General features: G+C 35.3%; 1 protein-coding gene across 2 annotated transcripts; it reads left to right on the top strand.

The window, feature by feature from the left end:
* LOC113064795 (opioid growth factor receptor-like) lies at window positions 1–27,780 on the top strand. 2 transcript variants are annotated; one of them, XM_026235736.1, is made up of 6 exons: window positions 1–154; window positions 1,632–1,757; window positions 20,377–20,415; window positions 24,434–24,475; window positions 26,945–27,436; window positions 27,581–27,780. In XM_026235736.1, exons 2-6 carry the CDS (start codon window positions 1,670–1,672, stop codon window positions 27,589–27,591), a joined length of 672 nt encoding a protein of 223 aa, XP_026091521.1. In that variant the 5' UTR covers window positions 1–154; window positions 1,632–1,669; the 3' UTR covers window positions 27,592–27,780. The 2 variants fall into 2 exon arrangements, with proteins under 2 accessions (XP_026091521.1, XP_026091522.1); XM_026235737.1 differs by lacking the exon at window positions 1–154 and adding an exon at window positions 2,135–2,236 and having other exon boundaries at window positions 1,481–1,757.
* Window positions 27,781–27,935: the final 155 nt, after the last annotated feature.

Raw genomic sequence — 27,935 nt, 5'->3', positions numbered from 1 at the left:
TTCGTATGTGAAAAACGCCAGAGAGATTGAGCCATCCAGATAGACAGACATGGCCCTGTAGCCATACGTCAAAGTCAAGATATCTGCCACAGAGCACCAGTCGGTGGACGTCATCTAGGCAAACCAAGCGAGGCGACCTGCTGCCGTTGGCCTGGTAAGTTTCAGCTCTGTCATTCACTCACTTTGTTGGGTTTTTGCTGTCGTGAGACCCTTGCGTTGCTTCGTGAGGACACGCTGCCCTTTCACTGGGACAGAAGTTGAGCACATTAGATCCACGCTGCAGGCAGCACCTGCATTGTAACTAATAGCCGGTCTCATTCTGTCAAAAAAAGCTTTCAAATATGACAAATAAGACTCATCACAGGCGCCTGGTCCTCAGTGACATTTCTGGCTTTTCCCGGGAAAATTTTTAAATAATCCACAACACCTTAATTAGCTGCCTAGCACACGCATTTCCTCTTTATGCTGATGTTAAGAAGTTTGCTGAAGCGGAAGTTTAAAAATGAATAGCTTGAAAATGACATAGCAATTGTATATATAAGTCCTTTTTTAATTAGACTGCTGGTTTCTTCAATTTAGAGTATACTGTAAGTGCATTTCTAGTCAGAATTTTTGTCTTTTGTCTACCACAAAATGTATACAATGCTGCAAACTAAAATTGAGTAAAACAGTAAATTGTTTATTATTTATTGATCGTTTTCACACATTAGAAGCATGTAATTAGCATTTCTCTCGAATTGATTTCATTGCAACGAATGCTCACAGCTGAATCCAGTAGAGTTTGGTTTTAGTTTGTTGCTAAGCTAACAAGCAAATTTGCATAAATAGTATTTTTATTTGACCTTGATTTTTATTGCTATTTTAATTAAATTTTTTGTATTATTATTTATTCAATTAGTGAATCTCTAGTGGAGTTTGTTGTTGTTGTTGTTGTTTTCCACATAACTTGTCACAATAGAAGCACAAGAAGGACATTACACACAAATATAGATTTTGTTATTTTTTTAAATAAACTAGATTTCCAATGAATATTTTAGAGTACTGAACAAATTCAAATGTTTTGCCACAACGTGTTGCAACAGAAGCACAAGATTGACATTACGCAGACAATAATTGAGAAAAAAAAAATATTTATAATTATATAATTATAAATTATATATTAAAAATATATATATCGGCATATCTCGCAATCTCACAATCTGTATGTTAAAATGTGAAAACCTTTTAACTTAATATAGGCCTAATATAGACTCAAAATTAAAATTCCTACGTGTATGTGAACCACAAGATCGTGCATCCTGCTCAGTGAACAGATGAATGTGTTCTCAACTGATAACTTTGAGTGGTAGTCCATGTTTCATCCAATGATTCATTTACGTATATGTGTGCAGCAGCAGCCAATCAGCCGCCAGATCTGGCTTGGAGATTCTGTAGCACAGCCAACAGCTTCAAAGTCTGATATAATGTGATATAAGACTGTCTGCACTTTCTGATCGCAACTGATGTGTCAGAGCGAGCCGAGAGTCTCATGCAGCCGTTTTTGAGTAGATGAACCAGTACAGAAGCAAATACAATCTAATATGAATTTGTATTTAAAAGTCTGATATCCCAATGTTTCTTGACAAATACAGGAGCTTTTACAGTCAGACTACATACCTACAAGTCAGTCATGGAGACCAGTACCGTCCTGAGACACTTCCAGATCAAACCTTATCCAGCTCAACAGGCCGTAACAAGGAATTTACCCATTGACACCCGTAAGTCTGTTTCTCATTATTCTGAATAACCATGGGGCAGTTTATACATGCTGTCACTCTTTATGTTAAAGGGGTAATCGGGTGTTGATATGGGTCTTAATGAAAATTCTTTAACATAGTTTGTTTACAATTTCTCAATCGTAGAGAAAACGTATTTTTTTACTGTCAAAAACAGCTCTTTTTAGAGTAAGCCATTTTGCAGCATTTTCCTTTAAATGTTAATGAGCTCTGCTGACCCCGCCCTTCTCTTCCAAGCTGCTCTCTGAGGGACCGTTTACTTTAGCTGCATTCATAGTGAAACTTGCTAATTAGCACATTATTATGAAAGGTGATTTGCAACGATTCGTTAAAAATCCTTAGACTCACTTCTTCGGTAGGAAGCTGGATCACAAATGATTTGCGTAAACATTCCTGTCTACATCTACTCCGGTGGTGAAACAATAGCGGACTGATGACAGCTCACTCAGGGCGGATCTTAGGTAAGACGCCAGTCCAGTCTGTGCTAAAACCCTACTGTCAATCAAACTACCATGGGAGGGGCCTGTTTTATGACGTCAGACAGTAATCTGAGATCAGCTCGAATTGAGAAAGGGGTAAAGATTTTAGTAGATTTATAAAAATAAAACACTGGGTGGATTTGTATTATTATAGGGTGGTTGTGTACACAGACTGCAAACACACATTTCAGTTACTCAGGAAAGTGTGTTGATTCTTTAGACTCCTTGTGTGTGGATATAGCAGGCAGGATCATGAAACAGATCTACTTTTGTAACATGGATAAACATTCAATAACTTTCTGTTAATATATGTATATCTGACAGGTTATGGCTGTGCAGTATATCAATAAATTGCATTTCTCCACAGCCTTTAATGTCTTTATGTCATCATAAACAGCAAAGATTCTGATTCAATACCGGTCCACATGCTATTCATGCAAACACCACATATTCAGCCAATGCTTTAGAAGGACTTTGGCCTGCGCTCTGACTGGCAGGAAAGTGGAGTGCCTGTATATTTTGCTGTTGTCTGAAAGATCTCCATGTTGGAGCAATAAAAGGCTTTTCTTCCAGTTGCGTTCCTCCCTTTAGCCGTTATAGAGTGCATCTCGCTAAACAAATTGCACATCACTGTACCACACGGGCCAGCGTAGAGTGAGCAATGTTTTGAAAGCACGAGATTATTGGGCTGCCATACAGTCTGCAACTTACCAAGAGAGTTGGAGAGCATTGTATAACAGTTATTGTGTGCTCACAAAAAGGACCACTAAAACCCCATTTGGCCCATAATTGTTTCTCTGTGGTGCTTTTGTAAAATAAAGTTCGCATGGTGCTTTTGTAAAATAAAGTTTGCATGGCATTTTCATGATAAACTCAAGTGTTTTGACAGCTAGTAATTAATTCAAGGGAAAAATGTTGTCCAGTAAAGTTGTAGTCACATGTAGTTAGTCATGTGACTTTGTGGCGTTGAACAAGCTAAAAACCTTAAGGCACTATTCAGGCAGTGATTGTTTTGTCATTTATAGGTGAATTTATTGCTGTTCGTTCATTGTCCCGGAGAAAAAATCCAAGCTGATAATTATTATATCCCATTATTTTTTAATTTTTGGTAAACCATCAATGTTTTTAGGATTAGCTTTTAAAGAAGTCATTTGTTTTCACTCTTTCAAAATGCCTGCATTCTTGTGTGTAAAGAATGAGATGAACTGTATGTTGGAAGATTTAGTTGTGTTGCCTTATGTCTTGCAAATAAAAACACAACATTTCAGTGAATTAGTGAGTTGTCGACTCAAGAACCAACTGCACCGATTCAAACTCATGAATGAATCGTTCCACCTTGTTTGTGAATCTTTCAGTCAGTCCAGTTCACAAACAAATCATTCAACTGGTTTCATAAACATTCAGAATCATTCTGTCCTATTTGTGAGTGAATCAGTCACTTATTTTTCATGAAATCATTTAATTCCCCGAGTTCTGATGATAAAAGTGTCACAAGAAAGCCTGTAATTTACTTGTATCAGAGTTGAATTTATTAAAGAATCATTATTTGAAGTCAAATCCTGTCAGACAATCATTTGAACAGATTCGAACAAATCAATTAGTCCACAACTAAGTCATAAAATGGATTGTTTGAAATGTTGACAATCCATACTAAATGGAAACTTAAGGGCACCTTTTACTGTAAATATTTTCTGTTAAAGGAGAAAATTACCTCATGTCCACGTTTTAATGGCTAGAAAGCTTTCAGGATCTTTCTCTTGTCTGTCCTGCCCTGAGATGTCATGTAATGATACTTCTCATTATTTGGAATTCATAACGAACTATGTTTCATCTCCAGGCTGAGGTTAAAATGGATTTGAGATTTATTGTTATTGTGCCTCTTCAGATCTGCAGGGCATCCCCGTCATTTCCCCGCATGCCAAATCGATTGCACTTTTGAAGTCACCTGAATTAAGAAGCCCTCCAGATGAAAGCTTTTAAAGTACATACCGAGTGGACAGGGAATTGTGGGATTGCAGTCAATGGGGCATGTCAGGGTTTCCATGGTTGCCATCTCCATGGAGACGCGATATGAGAGAAGCATCCTTGCTGATATGGGTTCAGATTACATGCGAGTGGACATTGGCTCTATAAAATCATCAAAATCATTTACACAATGTTTATTCACTGATAAAGGTGAAGTGATTCAGTGGGTTATCAACTCGAGATCCATTCAGACCAATTCAGTCCGATTTGTGAATTGTTCAAAACAGTTCGTGAGTGTACAGTATTAGTCAGTTCATTTGATGAACGAATTGTTCAGTTGTTTGATAAACAAGTTATTCTTTCTGATTTGTGAGTGAATTGATCATTTCATTTGGTGAATCAATTATGTCCGTCATTCTATCATTTCTGTAAGTCATTCAGTTCAATTTGTGAGTGAGTCAACCAGTTTGTTTGGCAAACATTCAGATAATTTCTGTGAATCATTCTATCATTTATCATTGTGAAGTCCAATGTGTCAGTCATCCATTTTCGTGGGTGAATGAATCATTTAGAAAAGTTTTGTGAATTGTATTATTATTTATGTGAACTAGTCATTCAGTCCAGTTTGTGAATGAGTGAATCAATCAGTTTATTAGGTTAATGCATCTTTCAGACCAGAACCTGCTTCATTGAAAAGATTAGACTTAAAAAAAAATGATTCTTCACAAATTAGTCACTGTTACTAATGGCGTGTAATATTAAGACCATTGTTATGTTCCAAAAAGTTTCTTTGTTCATTGAATGTTCTGTTTTACACACAAGAAGATCACATTGCTTTGACTTTAATGGCATTTGTTGGTATTTACTGGTCTAAGGTGTTCTAGAAGGTTAATCAAGTGCACTACAAGGTGGTGGATTTCAAAGGGTCGCTATTTAGCCGATTAGCATGCTCTAGTTAGCAATCTACTACAGAAAAAGCACCTTTCTCCTTTGACTTCTATTAAAATGTGGCCACATTTTGCTAATATATATATTTCTTTTCCAGTGACAAATTTTCTTGAGAACTTACGTTGGCTTTTGACCTTACACTTCAAGATTGCAAAGGACTTGGAGTACATTAAACCTTCTTGGGCCATAACCTAGGTTGAGAACTTACTTTGTCATTGGACCAATGTCGATAAATCTGCAAATGTTTCCACTGAGAAGGACACGACAGGAAAAAAACGTATGGTGTTTAACATTTCCACTACTTGCTTGAACTTGGAATGACACGGCCTGAGGTTGGGTTACGAACACAGCAAAGCATTTCACACATTCGCTAAAAGAAGGCCGGAGGCATTAGACGACATGAGCATTCACTTTAGCACAATCCTCGATAAAAATAAAAAAAAGTTAAAAACTCGGGTCTGGGGTGAGATATCCTCTCCTGTTGGCACTTTCTTCTCACTTAGAGCAAGATCTGTGGAAACATTTGATCCTGTGTGAAAAGGAGATAGGATAGGGACAGGAAGTATGTATCAAGTCGCTATTTTTCTGTTGTCATACACGCAGAAAATAATCGGCATGTGTGTTCACATTGCCGAAGGAACAATAATAGCCTAGGAGCTCGGAAATAACCTAAAGTGTGATGTACAGTGTATACTCAAACATGCTTCTAGAGCAAACGGGACTGAATTGTAAGAGTGTGTGCTACGGTCTCTCTCTCTCTGATACACACACACTGTGTGCGTCAGATTAAGTGGGAGTGGTGGTTTATCGTGAGCTCTCAGAGAGTCATGGACGCTGAGCTGGAGGACGCACACAATGTGTCTTGCAGGCCTGATAGCAGCGTCCTCCCTGCTACGTGTCTTACTGTCCATGAGTCTGAGACCACAGGAATAAACACTTCTGTTTGAACGTGTCTAATTTAATAAAACTTTCTTATATTCACATATATGCTAAATACAAACAAACAAATAAATAAATATATATATATATATATATATATATATATATATATATATATATATATATATATATATATAACATACAGTATTACTGTCAACATAAATACAGCATGGTATTAGCTTGTAAACAATTTTAGTTATTTATTTTAATAAGTTGATAATTATTTTAAGTGAACATATAAGTGAAGTTTTTTTAATTTAACAAATATTATAAGTGGCTGAATGAGTCACTGACTAAACGGCAATTCAGTGAGTCAAAAAAACACGGAAGAAGTCCAAGAATGATTAAGAAAAAAGTGTTTTTAATAAGGTCTCAGATGTTTGGAATGAGTATGTGTATTAATTTCCCTTCCGTCACTGTTGTGCCTACAAGAACGGGTTTCAGAGTCTTTACCCAGAATCCCACTGTCCTCTTGTCTTCCTCGGTCATTGAGCAAGGACAGCAGGGGAAACAGACAGTGGCATATTTCCATTGCATTCTGGGATGCGAGTAGACAGGAGTGTTTGGAGTAATTTTCAGCTCGACTGTGCTGTACATCTTCAAGCAGCAGTGCTAAAGCTCTGGTGGATCTTAAAAAATTAAAAAATAAACCACTTTTGCAACACATTTAATCATATCTATTTATTTTTTTAAAAATGGGTCCACATGCCTTTTCTTTAGAAGCATGCATTTAATTATTTATTTTATCCTTGTTTTAACAATTTTGTTTCGTTTGTTTGTTTGTTTATTGATTGATTAATGCCAGGGACATTTATTAAAAAACTAAATAGAATTGAATTCATTTTAATGATGATTTTTATAAACATTGTTACTAGTAGCCGAATGCTTCACTTACATATATCCCTGCAACACTGATTTCAAAATATAATGACATCTTTGGGATCTTTGAGATTAGCTGTCATGTGTGCTTTATAAAGACATGGTGTACATTAAATCTCCTGCATAAGAAATTCCTTACTGAAAATATACAAAAAACCCTCCTTCAATTTCTTTGTCTTATCAGCTAAATATGGAATGTGCAATTACAAGTGTGGTTTGGTCCAACTGCAGCTTCACCATCAAATGAATTGAAATGTTCTCACACAGGAAACAAAACCTTTCTTCACCTTTTGCAATTTATTCGCTGGAAATATTTTATTTATTTATTTTTCCTGAAATGTGCATCTTAATTATTCTGCTTTGAATTCACCAAGAGAATGAATGCAGAATGAATCACGACATGGTTTCCCTTTCAAACTCCTTCGTGAAACCAAATCACAATGTTCATTTCAGGTTACCTGTAGTGAGATATGAGGTCCTATTTTTTATTAGTAGTAGTATTATTATTATAGATACTAGAAAAAAAATTATATATATATATATATATATATATATATATATATATATATATATATATATATATATATATAATCAAATGTTGCCAATTTAAAAGAGGCCTGTAAAGCATAACAAATTTGCATATTGTACAATTAGTGCATTCATGTGATTTTTTAGGTTTATTTAACAAAATATTTTAAATGTGTTCTGTTCTTGTAAAAGAACAAGTCTTTTGTTATTTTTAAGATATAACGGCACTAAAATGACTACATATTGCTGAAATGCCTCCAGCAAAATAATATTTTGAATTATTTTGTAAGCACATACACACCTTTCATGACCTAATGACCTTTTCAAATGCATTTTAAGAAATGTAATAATATGATTCAAAATAAGATTTTATATAATTTAGTCTTACATAAATAATAATAATAATAATACTATGATAATAAAATATAATTTGAATATTACGTTATATTTTGTGTCTGTGGTATTTTCCTGCATGCAAGTATGTTTTTTTTATTTTATTTTATTATTTTATTTTTTATGCAATATGTTTATTTGTCAGAACAAAAAATTTATTCTTCTCCTTTCATTTATTATTCTAAAGTTTCTGAGAAAGCTGTCAAAGCACGGCTTCTGGAAAACATCATACATTTTATCTTCCTATTCTTTCAGAATTTTTTTTTTCTTCCCTATAGCGGATGTGTTGAGTGAAAATTGATGACACACTTTCTTATCAGGCGTAAAGATTTCTGTTTTGTTTTATCTGCAGTAGAAAAGTAGTTTTGCAGGAAGGTAATTTTATGTAGTGTGAATGCTCTCGGCCCCTCACTGAAACAAGTTTAAATAGGTTTTTTATTTTACATATAAATACAGAGTAGATATGTAAAATGTAGGTGGTCAGAGTGGATATTTTCATTTGGTGCAAAATAGACACAAACAATAAATGTAAATGTAAAACATAAATGTCTGAAGAGCAACAATATATGCACTTCAAGAGCACGTTTTGTTATTATCTGTTGGCAAATTCGTAATTATGTTTTGATAAAACAAGCCAAGGACCATGTTAGTTATTATTATTATTATTATTATTATTATTATTATTATTATTATTATGTATTTCATTCATTTATTCATGTCTTTCCTGTTTTTTGTTTGTTTGTTTGTTTTTAGAATATATTTATTTTTAAAAACAAAATAACTAGAAAGACATGAATAAATGAATGAAATACATAATAATAATAATGTGTGTATACATAATATATGATTTCAATAAAATATACATGTACAATTTTATCACTGAATTCTAATATCAATTATATTACTTCATATTTACATATATGGGTTTAAATATAAAATGTATAAAATCATTTTAATAATCAATTAGTAATAGTAGTAAAGTTTACACTTTATAATTGTATTCACATTTTAGGAGGGATTTTATAAAAAAAAAATGTAAATGCACAATTGTATTCTAATGTTGTGTTTGTGTAGCTATTTCATTCAATGTTTTTCTTTCATTATTTTTTGCATAATTTAATATATTATGTATTCAACATTATTTATATTTATAAATTATTGAATATAATAGAATAATTACACATAAAATATTTTAATAATATTATTTTATTCTACTTTTTTATTTAATTTTTTAATTAGAAATTATTAATTTTATATATTAGATTATTTAAAATGTATTTAAATACATGTTTATATTTTTATTTACTAAAGGGTTTTCTTTCATTATCTTTTATCCATTTTTTTCTTTCTTTCTCTCTCTCTCTCTCTCTCTTTCCTTCTTTCAAGATAATATGAAGCCTGTTATGAAAGTTAACTTTTTTTCCCTTTTTTCATGAAACTTACATTTCATAAAAGGAGAGCAACTATAGCTTGTGGTTTTGATAGAGACATAGCTCTTGTTTGACAGAATAAGACAGTCTGACATGCTTAGCTTCAGTATGAGAGAATTTTTCAGTTACATCTGACAGGAATCATCTGTCAAAGGCAGCCAAAAGTAATGCTGTAATACCGTAAAATACTCAAATAACCCACCTGAAACCTTCTCTGCCCTGTTACCCTTTCTCCGTCTCTCTCTCTTCCACTACAATAGCACCCTACTGAAGTCGAAGCTTGTAATGCCCGTCAGTGCTGACGAACACATCTGACATCTCCGACGCAATCATGCGTTTGATCGGCGTCTACATTTGCGCGTGCGAGCTCGGTAATGAAAGCTGGAGCTGGTGTGTCCGCTCTGTCAGGGCAGGTGTCTGGAGAAGTGCTGTGCCTCCTGGTGAGACGTCTCCGTGTTTCGTGCCAGGCTGGAAGGGCTTTGACAGGTGGAACATGCAGGCGTAGACTCTGAGTCATTCTGCGATTTATCATAGAAGAAGAGCTCTCTCATTAAAGGAACAGTTCCATAGAGGAATACACAAGCATGCGGCATGGTACTTTTGTGAACGGGGTCGGACAGTGACAGGGAGGAGAAGATTCAAGACATTATTTTTTGTTTTCTTTGCTCTTAAAACGTATAATTGTAGTTTCATAAGTTTTAACGATGTCCTTACTACATTTCTAGCAGGCTCACCACCTTTTTAAAATAGTCGTCACCTTTATTTATATAGTCACGTAAACTGGATTAGATTACAACTTTTTAACCAGAAATTATCCTTAAAATCTATCTACTACCACCGCTACTTTATTACAAGATCCTACTGATCCTATGATCCAGACAATAATTTCAGATAACATTCATTTGAAAATTTGTTTAAAGATAGTTCTCTTAAGACTAACATAATGATACTAACACTCAAAAAACTTTTATTTTGATTTCATGAGGGACTTTTAATTGTGGTCTTAAAGGAACAGTTTGTTTTGAATCCCCCTCGAGTTCTAAGATCTTCTATCTTCCCTTTGAATCTTTTAGGTGATTGCTTTGAATAAGTTAATTTGGAGATGATTTGAATCATTTTACCTGACTTAAAATATTTAAAGTGGTTATTGTGAGTAATTTAACATAGTCATTTAAGTCAATTAAATGTTCGCTTTGAATCATTTCAGGTGGTTGTTTTGATTCAAAATGATCGGCTGTCGTTTTGAGGCATTCAGGGAGGCCGATTTGAATCTTTCAATGCGGCCAGACCAGGTGTGCCTCACACGTCCTGAAAAGTGAAGCTGACGGCTCTTTGATCGCCCCCTGGTGGCTGGCTGCTGTAAAAGTCATAAAGTCACCTTGAGCCATTGAAATGGAGTCATTTTGAAACATTTGATAAAGCCATTTTGAGTTGTTTAGGGTAGGCACGTTATTATTTTAAGGTGGTCGCTTTGAGTCATTTCATTCAATTAATGGCAGCAAGTTCAGGGTCACTTTTTACAATTTCATTTCAAGGTCACTTTAAGGTGTTAAAGCAGGTTAGCCAACCCCTTTTCTGTCTCATCTGCTTATTTGAGTATGTACCCATTGTGTCTCATTATTAATTGAACTGCTTGAGAAATAACTGTCATAATTTGGGCCGGTGTACAGTAAACCCACTTAAAAAAAAGCCTGAGTGAGTCATTCTGTCTCTTTCTTTCACATTGTGCCAGAGTTAAGGAGGAAAAGGAGAGCATCTGTCAGATATGTGGCGCTCGGTGCCCCAGAAGTACCGCCAGTGTGTGTAAAAGCCCGTCCAAACTCTGTGCACCAAAAAGACCAGCTGTAGATTTCAAGGTCTCTACTGTATGAGGCCCTCGGAGAGTCAATGAGACGCCTCGGTGTGCCACAGTGACAGCTGAGAAAGTGAATAAACTGCAAGAAGAAAGAGAATGCATCTAAATCAGACCTTGCCTCATACGATGAGCTCATATGCTAAATTTAAAAGTGTACTGTACTTATCTTTTAAAGAGAAATCAGGCAGTAACAAGAACCATGATTGTGGTAGTTTTGGGTTCATATCTGTGAGAAATCACAGACATTACTTTTTCAGTGATTCTTGCCAGGTGCAATGGGATACTGTTCAGAATAAACGCTGAAATCTGTCAGCACTCTTGCCGTCTCATATCGAGCTCATTACACTGAGAACGTTCACCGGCTCTCTCTAATTGTCATTTCCCGTTTAAACATGTCAAAACAGAGCAGAGCAGTCACTGTTAGCACTAGCTAGAGCGAACAGTCGGGGACCTCAAAACATGGATTCCTGCCACAGCTCTTTGTGTTAAATTAGATCTCGCCAATATGACACATTGTGCTCGTGACACTCAGACGGCTCAAACGTCTTGATGCTAGGGGACTATATTCAGAAAGAACTGTCAGTAAGGCTTCAGTCAATTGTCCTCACAGTGTACATAACGAACATGATTCATGTGAGAAATTACTATTGGCAACCACGGAGGAGTCAGCTAATGTGCTTAAACCACTCAAAACAACTTTACAACCACATATGTCCTTTAAATATACTCAGAAAATGCTACCGATAACATAGCATTGTGGTAAAAAAAATCAGAATACACTATAAACCATACCACAATGTGCTAATTTAACTTTGAACACAGTAATAACTGCATAACTATGCACTGAAATAACTTAAAACGTGTTGCATCGATGTTGTAAACATAGTAAGAACACACTGAACACATTAGCAACTGTGTATACGCAAAATCACTCCAACCACACTACATATGCGCTAATTACATTCAGAAAACTCTAGCAATCACATTGTAATACACTAAAAAACACTCTAGTAACCATATACCAATTTACTAAAACCATTCAAAACACCCTAGCAACTGCAAAGCAGCACCCTGGCAACCAGTCACAACAATTAAAGCACCCGCAGCAGTCTGAACTTTAAAAAAAATAATAATAATAATAAAATAAAGTTTGATTTTAGGAAGGCAGTGTCTTCAAACCTTCTGAATAATGTTTGCTAAATGCTGCAGCTCTGTTGATTGAATCCAAGCTCTGCAGTTTTGTGATGGGTTTTTTTGTGAGCTACTGATCCACAGTGCGTCTTTTAGCTCAACTGTTGACAGTGTCGACATAGACAGGAATATTATATTGTTATATGTGACAGCAGCTGAAGTCTAGGCAGGAGTCGTCGTGAAGTATGACATTCTGAAGACATTTCCTGCACTGGAGAAAGCGTTTTGGCACACAGCAGAGCTTCCCACTCACCTAAGTGAACAGTTGTGTTCTGGTGATGTCACTGGTGCAAACGGCCTTTTTATGTAACTGATTCTGTGGCGTGTGTGTGTGTGCGTATGTGTGTGTGTGCACTGTGCAACCAAAATAAGAATCACGGGGAATAGCACTTAAAGATGCTGTATGTAATTCTTTGACTGTACTGAAACATAAAAAAATACCATATGTTTGCAGATATTTATGAAACATGCCAAGTTCATGCTGAGTAAAATCTGAATTGAGAGTTTTTAACATGCAAAAATTGTTATTGTTAAATTTTTTTATATAAATTGGAATTTATCTTAAGATGGGAATTCGGAATTGGAAGATATAAACTTGCAATGCTGTGAAAAAAACTCAGAATTGCACGTTTGTATCTACAGTATACGTTTATTTCTCAGAAATTGTGAGGTGGGGTTCTGAATTGTAAGATAAAAGAAAGTCACAATTACATTTTTATTTCTTTGTGGAAATGGGTTTCTATTGCGAGCTGTACGCATTGCATTGTGGGATTCAAAGTTGAGCACAATTCGCTGTAATATTCTGGATATCATATTGTTTACAGCTTACATAGTACATACTGCAGAAATAGCATGGTAGTATGCTGTACTGAAAATAGCCCATGACTTAGTATCTCAGTGCTTTCGGATAATTGTAGAAGTTACTGAAGTAAACAATTAAGCAACACCTCTCCAAAAATGTTGTTGACAAATATGACTTTAGTCTTGATCTAATCTTGGTCAGGACATCCATGGTTTCTAGAAGCCCGAATCGCCCCCAAATATCTCGAAATAAGTTAATTTCATGCTCACCACCTGGCCAGTTATTCCAACCAGATACCATTCGTGCTCAATTTCCTGTCGAGACCTGCAGTGCGACTGCATATTTAAAGCGTGTGTACACCTCCTGTACACACCTGTGAGGACTACAATAATAGCGTTTGAACCCATGCTGTGGTCGGCAGATAAACCAGCCCAGCATGGTGAGGTTTGTGCAAGCGTTTGGCAACAAATATGCTGGAAGTGCGCGGGTGTTTCTGTTTCATGTAGGACACTGTAGTTCAAAACTTGTTATTGGAATATTATTTTTTCTTCATTATTTTGTAATAAATGTTTCATTAATTAATTTATACTTAATTTATAAAATTCTCTTTATACATTTCTAGATATTTTTAATTTCTACTATAATTTCTTTGTCACATATACATAAAAAAAGTATGAGTAACATGTTACCATACCCTGCATTTTCAGAAATAATAGATTTTCCAATAAACCCTGTGGCTCAAGTGGTAGAGCATTGCGTTAAAAGCGCAAGGTTGTGGGGTCGATTCCCAGGGAACACGTTAGGTAAAAAATGTTAGCCTGAACGCACTGTAAGTCGCTTTGGATAAAAGTGTCTGCTAAATGCATAAATTAAATTTATAAAAAAACCATCTCATTATATTGCTATATTTGGTGTTACAGCACAAAACAGGCGCATAAGTTTTTATGATTGTAAAATGTTGGCCTTCTGCACACTACTTGCCAGAAGATTAATACCGCTTAAATGGAAAGACCCCCTTCCCACTATTTTGCTTCACAGGATTAAATAGCTCATACAATATCTTAAACTGGAAAAAATAAAGAATAAACGGTCACACTTTATTTTAGGGTCCAATTCTCACTATTTTTTGCCTCAATTATTCCCTTATTTGCTGCTTATTAATAGTTTATAAGGTAGTTGTTAAGTTTAGGGTATTGGGTAGGATAATGGATGTCATTAATTATGTGTACTTTATAAGCACTAATAAACAGCCAATATGTTAATAATAGACATGCTAATAAGCAACTAGTTATTAGTGTGAATTGGACCATATACTACAGTGTTACCGAATAAACTCTCTTTGAGGGTTTACCCAGAAATTATACGCACTCTGGCAACCTTTTTTGTCATTTTTTTAGAAAATACAAGTAGGAAGTACAATACCAAAATATGTTTAATTGTGTTTTTTTAAACAATCAAATAAATACCTTATTTCTGATTGGTAAAGTGTTGGGGAATGTTGGTGTTCTTTAAGTTTTTTCTTTGATATTATGAAATCTTAAATAAACATGTTAGCATACGCTTTTGAGTCACCTCAGAAAGATACTTCTATCTTCACTTCAATGTGCCTCATGGCATGTTTTCTGAGAGAGCGGGTCGATAGTGAGAATGTATGTACTCTATGTTAGCTAAGTTGTTTTGTTGTGTATGTGCGCTATAGCGTGGAAAGAAAAAGTCACTTTCAGCTCTCTGAGGAAAATATTACAGCCTCTTTAAACTTTTTTTCCCCAACCAATCATCTTGTCATTTTGATTTATCTAAAGTGTGTATCTCCCTGCGTGTGTTTGTGTGAGAGGGAGAGCAAGAGACTATTAGGTGATGGTTTTATGAGGAGAACGGAGAGTGTGTACAAACGACTTCCACGGGGGATGAACTTATGGCTCTGTCTCTTTCTCACCATCTCTCTCACTGTGTGAGTAAGAGAGGAAGTTGCATATCAATACACTTGAAATTATATCAGCAACTTCAGTAAAGACCCCAATTTCCACATGCAGGTCCATTACTTAGAGGCTAATGCTAATGCTAATGCAAACGTTTATAAACTGCTGTTTTCGCTACAACCGAAATCCACTTTCATTCAGTGATTTAGGAGAGTGTTCCGGGTTTAATACAAGTTAGGCTGTATTGCCATAAAAAATCATTTAGACTGTCTTGAGTTTTATATCGCAGTTTACCGAAATCAAACAAAAATGGGTTTTATAGTGTAATGGGGCGAGGAACTGTATCGAGTAAATGTTGAAGTAAAGATTAAATTCACTTGAATCAGCTCCTCAAAATGGCTAACGTGTGCTCGACTCCTTGTTGCAAGGGTGAACTATATAAATGTTTTTTTTTTTTTTTTTTTTTTGCTTAATGTAACTTTACAGCTTTTACCCATTTTGGTCATACTTTATTTTAGGATCCAATTCTCACTGTTAACTAACCATTAACTATGACTTTTGCCTCAATTATCTCCTTATTTGCTGCTTATTAATAGTTTATAAGGTAGTTGTTAAGTTTAGGGTATTGGGTAGGATTATGGATGGCATGCATTATATGTACTTTATAAGCACTAATAAACAGCCAATATGTTAATAATAGACATGCTAATAAGCAACTAGTTATTAGTGTGAGTTGGACCCTATACTAAAGTGTTACCAACATTTTTTTTAGATAAACATTTAAATATAAAGGAAAATTCACCTGAATATGCTATTTAAAATAATGGCAAAAGAGCTTTAGACTACTGGTGGATTTAGGTGTCGGCAACATGGGCTAAGGGCGGCATTTTGCACAGGGGCGACCTCAAAAAAACTTTTTTAAATTAATTGACTAATAAATAACTAAATGTAATGCTTGATCGGGTTTTTAGCACTGACTTGCACCACACGTCAATATCATGTGTATTTGTGTGGGTCAGTTAACCTGATCAGGACCCATTAAATTTTTAAGCTCAAATAAATTTTTTTTTTTTTTTTACCATTTTAAGTAATATCTTTTAGGTTTATTTTAAGTCACATTTTTAGGTAAACATTGAAGCATATAGAAAAAAAATTTACCTGAATTAGCACTTTTCAACAAAACAAAACTATCTGGAATTTCTTAATTGATCGACATCTATTGTTAATCTATTACTGCAATTGCAACGCTTGTTTGTTTTTGTCAGTTAGGCGATTAGTGGTAACTGTCGCAGATGTAAAACTTGTACTGAACCCAGATTGTTCCTTTAAACGCGGCCTGCACACACATATACAATCTCACTCTTATACACAAATTCATTAAAATGCTCTCTGTGCTCCTGATGGCTGATTGTTTACTTCCATTACCACTGATGCCAATAACAAGCGGTTCCCGACCTGTGTGCCAGGAACCTCCCGCTAACATCACCCGCTTCCCATAACACACTGCGGCCCTGAGCTCATTAAGTAAAGTCAGAGAAGTGGTGATCTCACGGCAGAAGCAGCCCACAGTCTTCTTGTTGCGTTTATACAAAACAATTAAAAGTAAAAACGTTATACTTTCAGTACGCCTGGAGCATCGACTCGGTTCGCAGTTCGATATTAGTAGCTACCAATGACTGTAACCCCTTACTTCAGTATAAACATCTAAGCGTGGTTGTTAGTAGTAATTATCCTAAAAATAGCTAGTAATAAAAACAAGGTTGAAGGAGAAAATTCTCAGATATATCCAGTGCATTTAGCAAGAAAAACTAACGAGGAAAGAAGCTCTCTTTTTGGTTTTTCCCAGCAGGTTTGGATTGAATATGGCTCAGCGGTCCCGGAACGTGATATTTTTATGTTAGCCATCCTCTGTTAAGTGGCAGAAACTTTGGCCGTGTGTGTGTACTTGCTATACAGCCACTGTCGTTCGCATTTCTTACATCTATCAATTCCTACTTCACTTTATGAATAAGAAATATGTTTTTCTCATCTTTCCATTTCAACTCTTATGTAAGAAATGGAATCACCAGAAATGGAAAGACAGCAGGGCTTAAAAGTCATTTTGGAGCCATTTCCCCACTTACCGGGGAAAAAAATACATCAATAATACAACAAATCCTTAAAAAACCAATACAACCAGTTTCAGCGCAGAGGATTCAAATTCTGTAAATGTTGGGGCATTTGATATTGATGGGCCGTTAAAAACCAACCCAGCACTTGAGGGAAAAAAATCTAACTTCCTAGGAATAAAACACAAGGATAAAACAATACGATGCACACTGGAGGTAGAAGTTTTATAAGGATGTATGGGGTTTTTCATTAGGGATGTATTGTAAGGACAGAAATACACGCTTGTTTGTCTTTTGCTTGTCAGTATCATCTCTCAGTCATCATAAACTGGGCTGCACAGAGTATGTTCTGTATGTGACAAACATACCCATGTTATTTGCTGTTAGACCTGTAAAATATGTTTGCTAAACTATTTTAACATTCAATTAACCTACCTCGAAAACTAGTTTGATTTGTTAATTGTTCTGTGTTTATTTGATGTACCTAAATTAGGTTTGTTTGTCGTCCTTTCTTCCCATTCTGGCCATTCTGTTGTTTATTTTTGTTTTCTTTGCTTTTCAATTCTTTTCTATGCTTTTTATTTAATAATTTGCTTAGGCTCACATTGTTTTTGTTTGTTTTATTTATCTCTTTTTATTGTTGATGCATTTTTAAATATGATCATTTTTATATATTTTTATTATTATAGTTTAGCATGTATTTAATGTTAATTGAAAGACAATTGCTAAATGTTTTATATAGATTTTATTATTATTATAATTATATATATATTTTTATCCCTTTTTTCCATTTTGGCCATTGGGTTGTTTTGTTTTTGTTTTGCTTTGTTTTGCTTTACCTTTGTTTATTGTTTTTGTTTTGTTTAGTTTTTATTTAGTCTTATTTGTGTATTTATTTATTTTTATATATTTACTAATTATAATTATTATTTTTTTTTTTTTTATTTTTTTTTTTTTGAGGTTGATGTGCAGTTTCGGCGAAAGCTACTTTTAAAATTAATTTATTACAATATTGCGGTACTCCATAAATAAAGTAACTATTCACATTACTTAGCTACAATTTATGGAAAGTAATGTATTATGTTACTTCTGTGCTACTTTTGGTCACCTGAGCTGGACTTCATTATTTATTTTTAATAACAAAAAGCCCAAACATTATATTTTTGCCAACTGTAAAGGCCCTTACACACCAAAAGTGAAATTAGTAAGCCTCAGGCTGAATGACGTACTTGTACCTCACTCTTAATTTCTCTCAACATGGGGACAGGAGAGCTGTCATTGAATAAATGGAAAAACAAAGTAACGTGTTACTTATTTTAAAAAGTAACTCAGATATTTTCTTGTAAAAGTAATGCGTTACTGTATTAGTTACTTGAAAAAATGTTACTTAAAATGTGTTACCGCCAACACTAACAACACGCGGTACTTTGGTGTCATTTAATGATCGGTGCGCAGCAACGTTTTAAGTCGAACAAATGAACAAACACGTGTGCGTATTTGCATAACTTGATCTCACTGGCTGCAATTGGTCAATTATATACAATACCTGCATCTTATTGGTCAAACTACTTTGGATGTTTTATGCAATATAAAAATCCTGGCCACGACGTTTCCCCTATGAACGGCACATATGGCCACCCTACCAATGCAGGATTCAATGCAAACGTTTGCATTAAAACCAAATACTGATTTAATTCGGATAGAACAGGAGGGTCACAAAAAGGGGAGAGCTTTTTTTTCCTCCTAGTTAAACACTTGAAAGCCGGTCCATTCCCACCAAAAGGCTTTGCAATCAGAAAACTGTCTGTCGGCCGTCCAAACAGAACCACCTCTCGGCTCCATTAATCTGGCAAAATCCATCAGAGAGCGTTCATCAGGACCCAAGCGAGCCGTCTGTCAGCACGCCTGTCTTAAAGAGACAAGCGCTGTTTGGGTCTGACAAACAAAAGATGTTATTTTGACAAATTGCCCACAGATTAGGGACCTCTTTGAAAGCGGGGGCCCCTAGAGGTGAGCCGGGAGCGAAACTGCTCCAGGTGTTTGTTTGTTTGTTTAACTCGGGCTGAACGTGGGGCAGGGCTGGAGTGATGGAGCGACTGACAGAGCGAGGGACCCCGGCTCTGTAGGGGACATGGAAAGATCAACGGAAGCCATGTTTGTCACTCCGCATCAAAGAAAGGCTCCCAAAACAACTTAAGTCAACACTCGGATGACAAACGTTCCATATGTAAAGCCTTGCCTTGCTTTGATTCAAAGTCAGCATGGATTTGATGCTTTTATGTGAGATTTTTATTTTTTTTAGTTTGAGTGTGTGTGCGCTAACAAAATACACATGTTTGTAAACATCAGTTAACTTGAAACTAATTCCTACATTTTTCATTTAGGTCTTTTTGTATTATTCCATTCCATTCTATTCTATTCTATTCTATTCTATTCTTAAACAGAGTAAGTTAGGAATAATTTGTAACCCTGTTATTTATTCGGACATTTCTTTATTCAATTTTTTATTTAATAAGCTGTAATTATATTATATTATGTTATGTTATATTATATACATATCGCTTATAGTTCTTTTCATGGAAACCAGTTGAATTAATAAACATTTTAAAATAGTAAATTGTGTTACTATAAAATGTATTCATTTTATTATTATAGATCATATTTTTATTACAGACAGAGAAAGAGTGAGAGTTGAATAAAAAATATTAATATAGGACTTATTTCTAAAATGTTTATTTGTAATACATTTTTATTTAAAATAAATGAATTATTATAGGATATTATCACAGAGAGAAAAAGAGTGAGTAAATATTAATTTAGAACTAATTTGTAACATTTTTATTTTAATAACTTATTCTGTTATATTACCATAGAGTGCGAGAGTTGAATTATTAATTTATAACATTTTTATTGTTATTAAATGTTTATTTTAATAAAGGAATTATGATCTACTTTATTATATTATACTACATTTCATTACATTATACAGTTGAATTAAACAGATTAATATAGGAATAATTAGCAACCCTGTTACTTTTTCTGGCATTTTTTTATTACATTTTTGTTATTTAAGAATTTTTATCATATACATTTTATCATAAATTTGTATCATATATAAATGACTAGACTATTAATTAGCTGTGTGTGTGTTCTTGTGTTTTTCAGCCAGTAACACCACAGCCACCACGGAGCACCCCACAGTCGGTAAGAAATCCTTTTTAGCAATTTATTCAGCTCACATTCAGCCCAACCGAACACAGCTGAGTTTTAACTCATTTAGCAGAACGTAAACACCAAAGGAACAGGAACAAATCACAGAGTCTGCAATGCATCTCTGCAGTGAGACAGGAGTGTGTGTGTGTGTGTGTGTGTGTGTGTGTGTGTGTGTGTGTGATCTCGCATCCAACAGATGGACGTGTGTAAATGAGGCAGTGACTGATGAGATGTAGAGCTGCTGACGAGAGCTTTAATGAGGCTTGGAATCGAGGGGGGAGGGGGTACAGAGAAAGGATACACAGATAAACGAAGGAAGAGAGGTGGACGGAGGGCAAAAACATCTCACTTAGAATTGCATTTGCGCTCTTTATTCACAGAATTAATCAGCTTGAGAGTTTCCTCTTTCAAACACACACACACACACACACACACAAAACCTAGTGTGTCTGCTTGCCTAATGCATATTTAGGCAGCTGCCCTTTAAAGCTCTTTTGCAGTATTTTTTTTTTTTATTAAGTTCCTAGACGCTGTTTGTTTTCAACGACAGCTGGAGATTTGAAGTGATGTGAGGTGACTTTTGGCACGTCTTCAGTATTTAAAAAGTGACTATGAATGGAAGTAAAATATTATCATTTTACACACATATATATATATATATATATTTATACTTTCATCTAAATAATATAAAACAGATGCATTTCCAGTCTAAAATTATTCCAAGATTATCACTAGAATGATTTTGTAGCAAAAATTTACCATTTAATTTTACTTTTTCTTTATTTTATCAAAATGATGACATTAAATTATCATTTAAATAGATAGATAGATAGATAGATAGATAGATAGATAGATAGATAGATAGATAGATAGATAGATAGATAGATAGATAGATAGATAGATAGATGGCATCAGGAGTGTCTATGATGCCTAGAAATGCTTCCTACTTTGTTATCACACTAGATTTTGGAATGGAGCCACTCTCTCTCTCTCCTCTTCAATTTAAGGAGCTTTATTACCATAATGTCCTCTCCTAGCCGCCCCTTTCTCTCTCTTTTTGACGTTTGTTGTTTAATGGCTTTGAGTGGGCAGTGCATTTGAAGCTCTGATTAATGAAGCAGTAATGATAGGCTAACACCTGAATGTAGCAGGTAATTAAGCATTAATGAGCTGAGCAAAAGCATTCAGACACGCAGAGACTCCATCACACTTTGCTCAAAGGTTGCTCCTTCATTGCTCAGGAGGCTTCATTGAGATCTCACTGGTGGTTCATTCATGAAACTTGTCTCAGATGTTTCTCCTAAAACTGCTTTGCGCCAAAAGAATATGAGAAACAGGACCATAGTCTATGTACAAAGAGTAAAAGTGCAGTCAAATTAGAAGAATTTTTGGAAAACTTTGTTGCCAAAACTAAAGGTATGTTGTCTTTTGTCACCAGTGTAGTAATGCATTCCAAAAGCAGAAAATTTGTGTAACCATATCTGCAATTGGGAAATATTTCACCGTAACAGTTGCATGGAATTCTGCCTCAGTTCAAGCGGCACGTAAACCGATCATCTTTTTCCCTTTAATAGTTATAGCACAAAATAAACATGAATGAACATCAGAAGTTATCTCAATTCAAATGCGGAAAGACGTCAATACACAAGTACACAAGTCCACAGACGTTAATCTATGTATTCTTGTTTGTCGGACAACATGGCAGATTCTGCGTTATCATTGGTCAGATTGCCTGTCAATCAAATCCCAGCAAAGGGCCAATTGTAAAGACCCTTTCGCAGCAAGGATGATATCTATAAAGTTTGTTCTAAAACCATGAGAATAGTGAAGCCCACACCACAACTATAACTAAAATGACACAGGAACACAGGGATGTAGGCTACAGTTAGAATCTGATGAATGATAAAAACATTGACAACCAATCAGAATCCATCCGACTTTAAAGATCTTGAGAATTTAAAGTGAAAGACAACAATACTGCAGAGCACACTTATAATAAAAAGAACATTATTGTTCTAATAATAGTAATGTAATGTCAACTAATAATAACTAATAATAATCGTTTTTTCCGTTTTCTGAACATTATTTCGTTCATTTACATGACAGTGATGTTTTGGGGGTCTGAAAATGCAAACTTTAAAAAATGGGTTCCAAAGTCCAGGGTTTGAAAATGATGTCGTTATCGTCTCAATGTAAATTACAAAATCTCGAATTTGTGAAAACCATGACATCATGCTCATGCAAATTATGTGTTCAGTCTATAGGTATGTGCACATGCACATAGTGTTTCTTTACAAAGTCACATCGCCATCTGCTGGCCTAGCATGCATAATAAAGTTTTATTACCGTATTTTTCGGACTATAAGTTGCACCTGAGTATAAGTCGCATCAGTCCAAAAATATGTCATGATGAGGAAAAAAAACATATATAAGTCGCACTGGACTATAAGTTGCATTTATTTAGAACCAAGAACCAAGAGAAAACATTACCGTCTCCAGCCGCGAGAGGGCGCTCTATGTCTTCAGTGTAGACTACAGGAGCACTGAGCAGCATAGGCATAGTGCCCTCTGGAGGCTGGAGGCTGGTAATGTTTTCTCTTGGTTAATTTCTCTTAGTTTATTTATCTTGGTTCATTAATTTTGATAAATAAGTCGCACCTGACTATAAATCGCAGGACCAGCCAAACTATGAAAAAAAGTGCGACTTATAGTCCGGAAAATACGGTAGTCATTTTGCAGTTCCTTGTGAACAGGTATCATTTAGACAACTTTGTGACCTGTACACAAAAACGCAAAGGAAAAACATTTCCGTTTTAGTATATTGTTGCAGTTTAAACGTACCCTTAGTTATTATTGGTGTGAACAGGCCTTAAATGTGACTGCATCTTAAGAATATAGAGCTCTAAAATGAATGTTAACAGCTTACTTTGGATAATTTGGTGGCAGAAGAATATGATGAGAAATGTTCATTTTGAGATCTTTGACCGGTATCTGGGCATAGGCATTATTGAGATTTTGTTCTTGAACTCTATAGTAGATGCATATTCTAAAGAAAAAATCTCAAAATCATGGCACTTTTCAATGTGTTTTCCATTCAGTCTCATTGCTGTCTAGAAGAAACAATTGAGGTTGGTTCACCCAAAAATTAAATTTTCAATCTCAAGCTCAATGGTAGTTTTGCATGAATAAAAGATGTTTAAGTCCAATCAGCACCATGTTTGGCATCTTGTTATCAAACGTCTTTGGTTCTTTTGGTGTCCCTGATGTGGCATGTTTAAATAAAACCAAAAAGGTGGAATATAAAATATATATTATTAATGTTATTGAAGTTTTATAATAAAATATTCTTTTTACATCAGTATACATCAACATTTTATGTTTAATGTGTGCCTGCAATTTCTTTACAATTATTCATTTAATTTACTAGCAGTTTCTGGGTGAAAATTATTTCAAAGTAAATTATACCCTATATTTTTTTCAGTGTACTTCAAGCAAATAATACCTGAAATTTTATCTTGTTTTTCTCACAAAGCTATTATATGACTTCAGAAGACCTTCAATGTAGTGCGCAAGTGGTATGAACTTCTCCTATCTACATTATGAAAAAGACTATTTCAAAGAAAACAAGTCATATGGCCTTTGAACGACAAGAGGCTGAATAAATTAGTATTAGGTAACTATCCCTTTAGAGGGTTCACATTTGTGTGTTTTGTGTCCCATGGTAAGCCCTGCAATAAGGAAAGGTGGCGTCTATCTAAATCCGAATGCAAACAGCTGCTCTCCACTCCATGGAATGTCTTCATCACCCAAATTATCCTCTTCATGGAACTTCTTTTCCAAGATCTGTGCTCCCTCCATTAAGAATAGAACACTAGGAGTGTTTTCAAGTGCAGCATGTGAGACTTTCATGTAAAGCAGGTTTCTGGAAGGAGAGGGAGAAAAACCATTGCATCAGTTCAGTGGGCAAAAAAAAACATACTGAATGTTGTTAACTGTGGTTTTGTTTCAGGTATGGCTTCCAGTATTGAATCAGTGGACACCATTATACTGGGTAAGAATGCAATCATATTCAAAAGATGATCTATTCATCTACAACTCTTTACAAGGCCACCAGCATCTTGATGGAGGATGAATTAGTCCACAAATTAGCTTTATAGTAAATTCAGCCTCACAGCCAAGCCAACTTTCCCCCACCCAATCAACCAATTATTACCCTGGACCACAAAAAGTTCATTTATTCAGTTTTCAGATGATGTATAAATCTCAGTTTAGAAAAATTGACACTCAAAATTGACACACAAAAGACCAGTGTTGGAGGAAATAACTTTTAAAAGTAATGCATTACAATATTATGTTACTCGCTAAAAATGTAACTAATTAGGTTAGTTACTTTTTATGTAAAGTAATGCGTTACATTACTTTTACATTACTTTTTAAATATGAGCAGGTCTTGATTGCTTTTAATATAACAGTCCCTTCAGAAAAACGCGATTATGCGATCGCCTGATTTAATGCTTAATCAGCCAAAAGCTGCATATTTATGCGGGGTCGCATTTTTTCAAATACGCCGCTCTTATGCCGCATAAATTGCCGATTTCAGAAAGCAAAATATGCGGGGCTAGCATGATTTCATAATCCCTGTATTTTCGTTGCAAAAAAATCACATATATATTAGCAGAAAGTTGAAAATTGTTGCATTTACTTCACACAAGTAAAGCGCAATTTTCCCCCGATTGCCATGGGAACCTTATGAAGTGACGTAATTACGTGACGTGAACATCATCTGCAAACCCCGCGGTGAAACCAGGTTGAAACTTGAAGCGCGCAAATCATTCTTATTTACCAACAAAAATAAGCGCAAAACAACATGCGAAGCAGCTTCCCGATTTGTTACATGACAGTGGAGCCAAATTATACTGCGAGAACTTGCGAAAACTGTGGTTTGATGAAATAGAGAAAAAAAGGTGATTCCCCCTAACACTGTTGTAGTTTCATTCAGAAGTTGATGAAACTTTACAGTTGTAAGATTGCACTTTTTTGTTACAGAACAGTACCAAAAACTTACAGTTGTAATTATATTAGTAGTATGTAAAATAATTTACGTTGCAGTAAGAGATTGCAACTTAAATATTCTGTGATTTAGTATGCTCGCTTATCATAGGAAGTAATAAGAAATTACTCTTTACATTAAGGTAGTAGCCTAGTGAGAAAAAGGTGTTGGGGGAATTACTTTTTTTTCCCTTTTTTTTATCAAACCGCATTTTTTGCAAGTTCACGCAGTTTCATCGTATTAAATTGCAAAAATATCCCGCATATTCCATCGTATTTTTTAAGAAAACGTGCCGCAAAATCAAGGATTTTTGCCCGCAACAATCATAAACAAAAACCGTGTTTTTCTGGAGGGACTGATATAATAAGTTCTATTTATTGCAAATGTTAAAGCACTTTAACACCAAAAAGGGAAATGAATACACCTCGGGCTGAAGGAAAGATAAATTCATGTCTGTGCATTAGAACGCAGGGGAAGAAGCTTCAACACTCTTCAGCATATCAAAACAATGAATCACAATTGACTATCTATCTATAGTCATTTTTGCATATTAGAATGGTTGAACTTAATCATCAAAGGTCAGCAGCAAAGACATTAGTTGATAAAATGGGATTAGATACATTTGTGTTATTTAACATATTTAATTAATGCAGTTTCATAACAAGGTTCGGGAGGAGCACGTCAGATACTTAGCCTAATTAGCACAGGTGGAGCCACTTAAGATAATCAACCTTAGGGTATAAATACAGCTGAATTAGCCTACATGTCTCCATTGACGGTTTATCAGCATCCCCCCTCCACCCCATCTCCTCCACTAGAGTTCATTTTACACTTTTACATATACGGGGGGGGGGGGTACTCTAGGTTCGGGCCATTCCCGAGCTCGGAGCCCCTTCCCCGGACAGCAGGCCAAATATGCATTATAATACTTCAGCTAATTATATGTAAGTGTGAACTCGTGAATTGCAGGTTTGTGTCATATGCTGAGTTTGCATTTCACCGTTTTAACTCATTTTGATGACTACTAAATTTTATTATTTTTTTATTTTTATTTTTTTGCGAGTTGGATGAATTAATGCACATTCACATTTAGTCTAGAACTACATCATGTTCACACAGCGCACACAACGCCTCTGTACATATGTCTCCCAATATGGGGACAGAAGACTTGTCAGTCAATAAATGGGTAAACAAAGTAACTGGCTGTACTTTTTGAAAATGTAACTCAGATATTTTATTTTTAAATTAAAAAGTAATGCGTTACTTTACTAGTTACTTGAAAAAAAGTAATCTGATTACTTGTAATGTGTTACCCCCAGCACTGCTTAAGACTGGTTTGTGGTCCAGGGTCACAACTGGTCTTCATGTCTCACCCTTTCTAAAGTGGACGCTGTTTTTTATGGACTTCATGACTATTATCAACTTGATTTCATATGTTTCTGGTCTTCTTGTGATTGTTCCCTCACCCAGGAGTGTCTGTAATAGCAGTTGTTGTGATAATACTGCTAATTATAACCATGGTTCTCCGCTTCATGGCCCATCAGAAAGGTACATATTACACCCATGAGGAGGCTTTAGCATTTAAGAGTGACCCTGAGGTGCAGGAGGTCACCGAAGATCCAGAAGATCGGGAAGCTTCAGAAGCTCCAGAAGATCCGGAAGATCGGGAAGCTTCAGAAGCTCCAGAAAATCCAGAAGATCCGGAAGCTTCAGAAGCTCCAGAAAATCCAGAAGATCCGGAAGCTTCAGAAGCTCCAGAAGATCTGGAAGCTTCAGAAGCTCCAGAAAATCCAGAAGCTTCAGAAGATCCGGAAGCTTCAGAAGATCCGGAAGATTCAGAAAATCCGGAAGCTTCAGAAGCTCCAGAAGATCTGAAAAATCCAGAAGATCCGGAAGATCCTGAAAATAAGCAAGACACGGAAGACCCGGAAGATCCGGAAGACCTGGAAGATCCAGAAGAAGGTAAGAGGCTGCTCAACATCCATTATTTTCCCACTCTTGCTTGGAACGAAAACTGAACACTGCCTGCTAAAAAATGTATTAATAACTTTTTGTCAATGACAGCAGTTGTATTTCTCATAACAGTGTCAAAAATCTGTTTTGCAGAGGAGCCTTAGTATCTTCTGGCGGGAAGCCTTTTGGGACGTTTCCTGTGTGAAATGTATCACTGTGCGCGACAGAAGGATCTGTCTTGGTTCTTCTTCCTTTTTGCTCTCCAATTACATATGCCTTTTCCAACAGATGTCCTATTCGGACGGCTTCACACTCAACCACTACTAAAATAAAACAGATTTCCATGTGGAGAAGCACTTGTGTGCTAATTATTTTACTTTGTGTTTTAAAGAGTACTTAAATTATATTAAAATGTGAGGGGGTTTTATACTGTAAACTTTTACCCTTATGAATGAACACATTAATGTTTCCATGTAGAATCTTTTATATTTCCATACTGTGAAGTTCT

Source organism: Carassius auratus, chromosome 47, assembly GCF_003368295.1.
Source record: "Carassius auratus strain Wakin chromosome 47, ASM336829v1, whole genome shotgun sequence".
NCBI lineage: Eukaryota > Metazoa > Chordata > Actinopteri > Cypriniformes > Cyprinidae > Carassius > Carassius auratus.
This window is presented reverse-complemented; position numbering and strand designations above follow the sequence as displayed.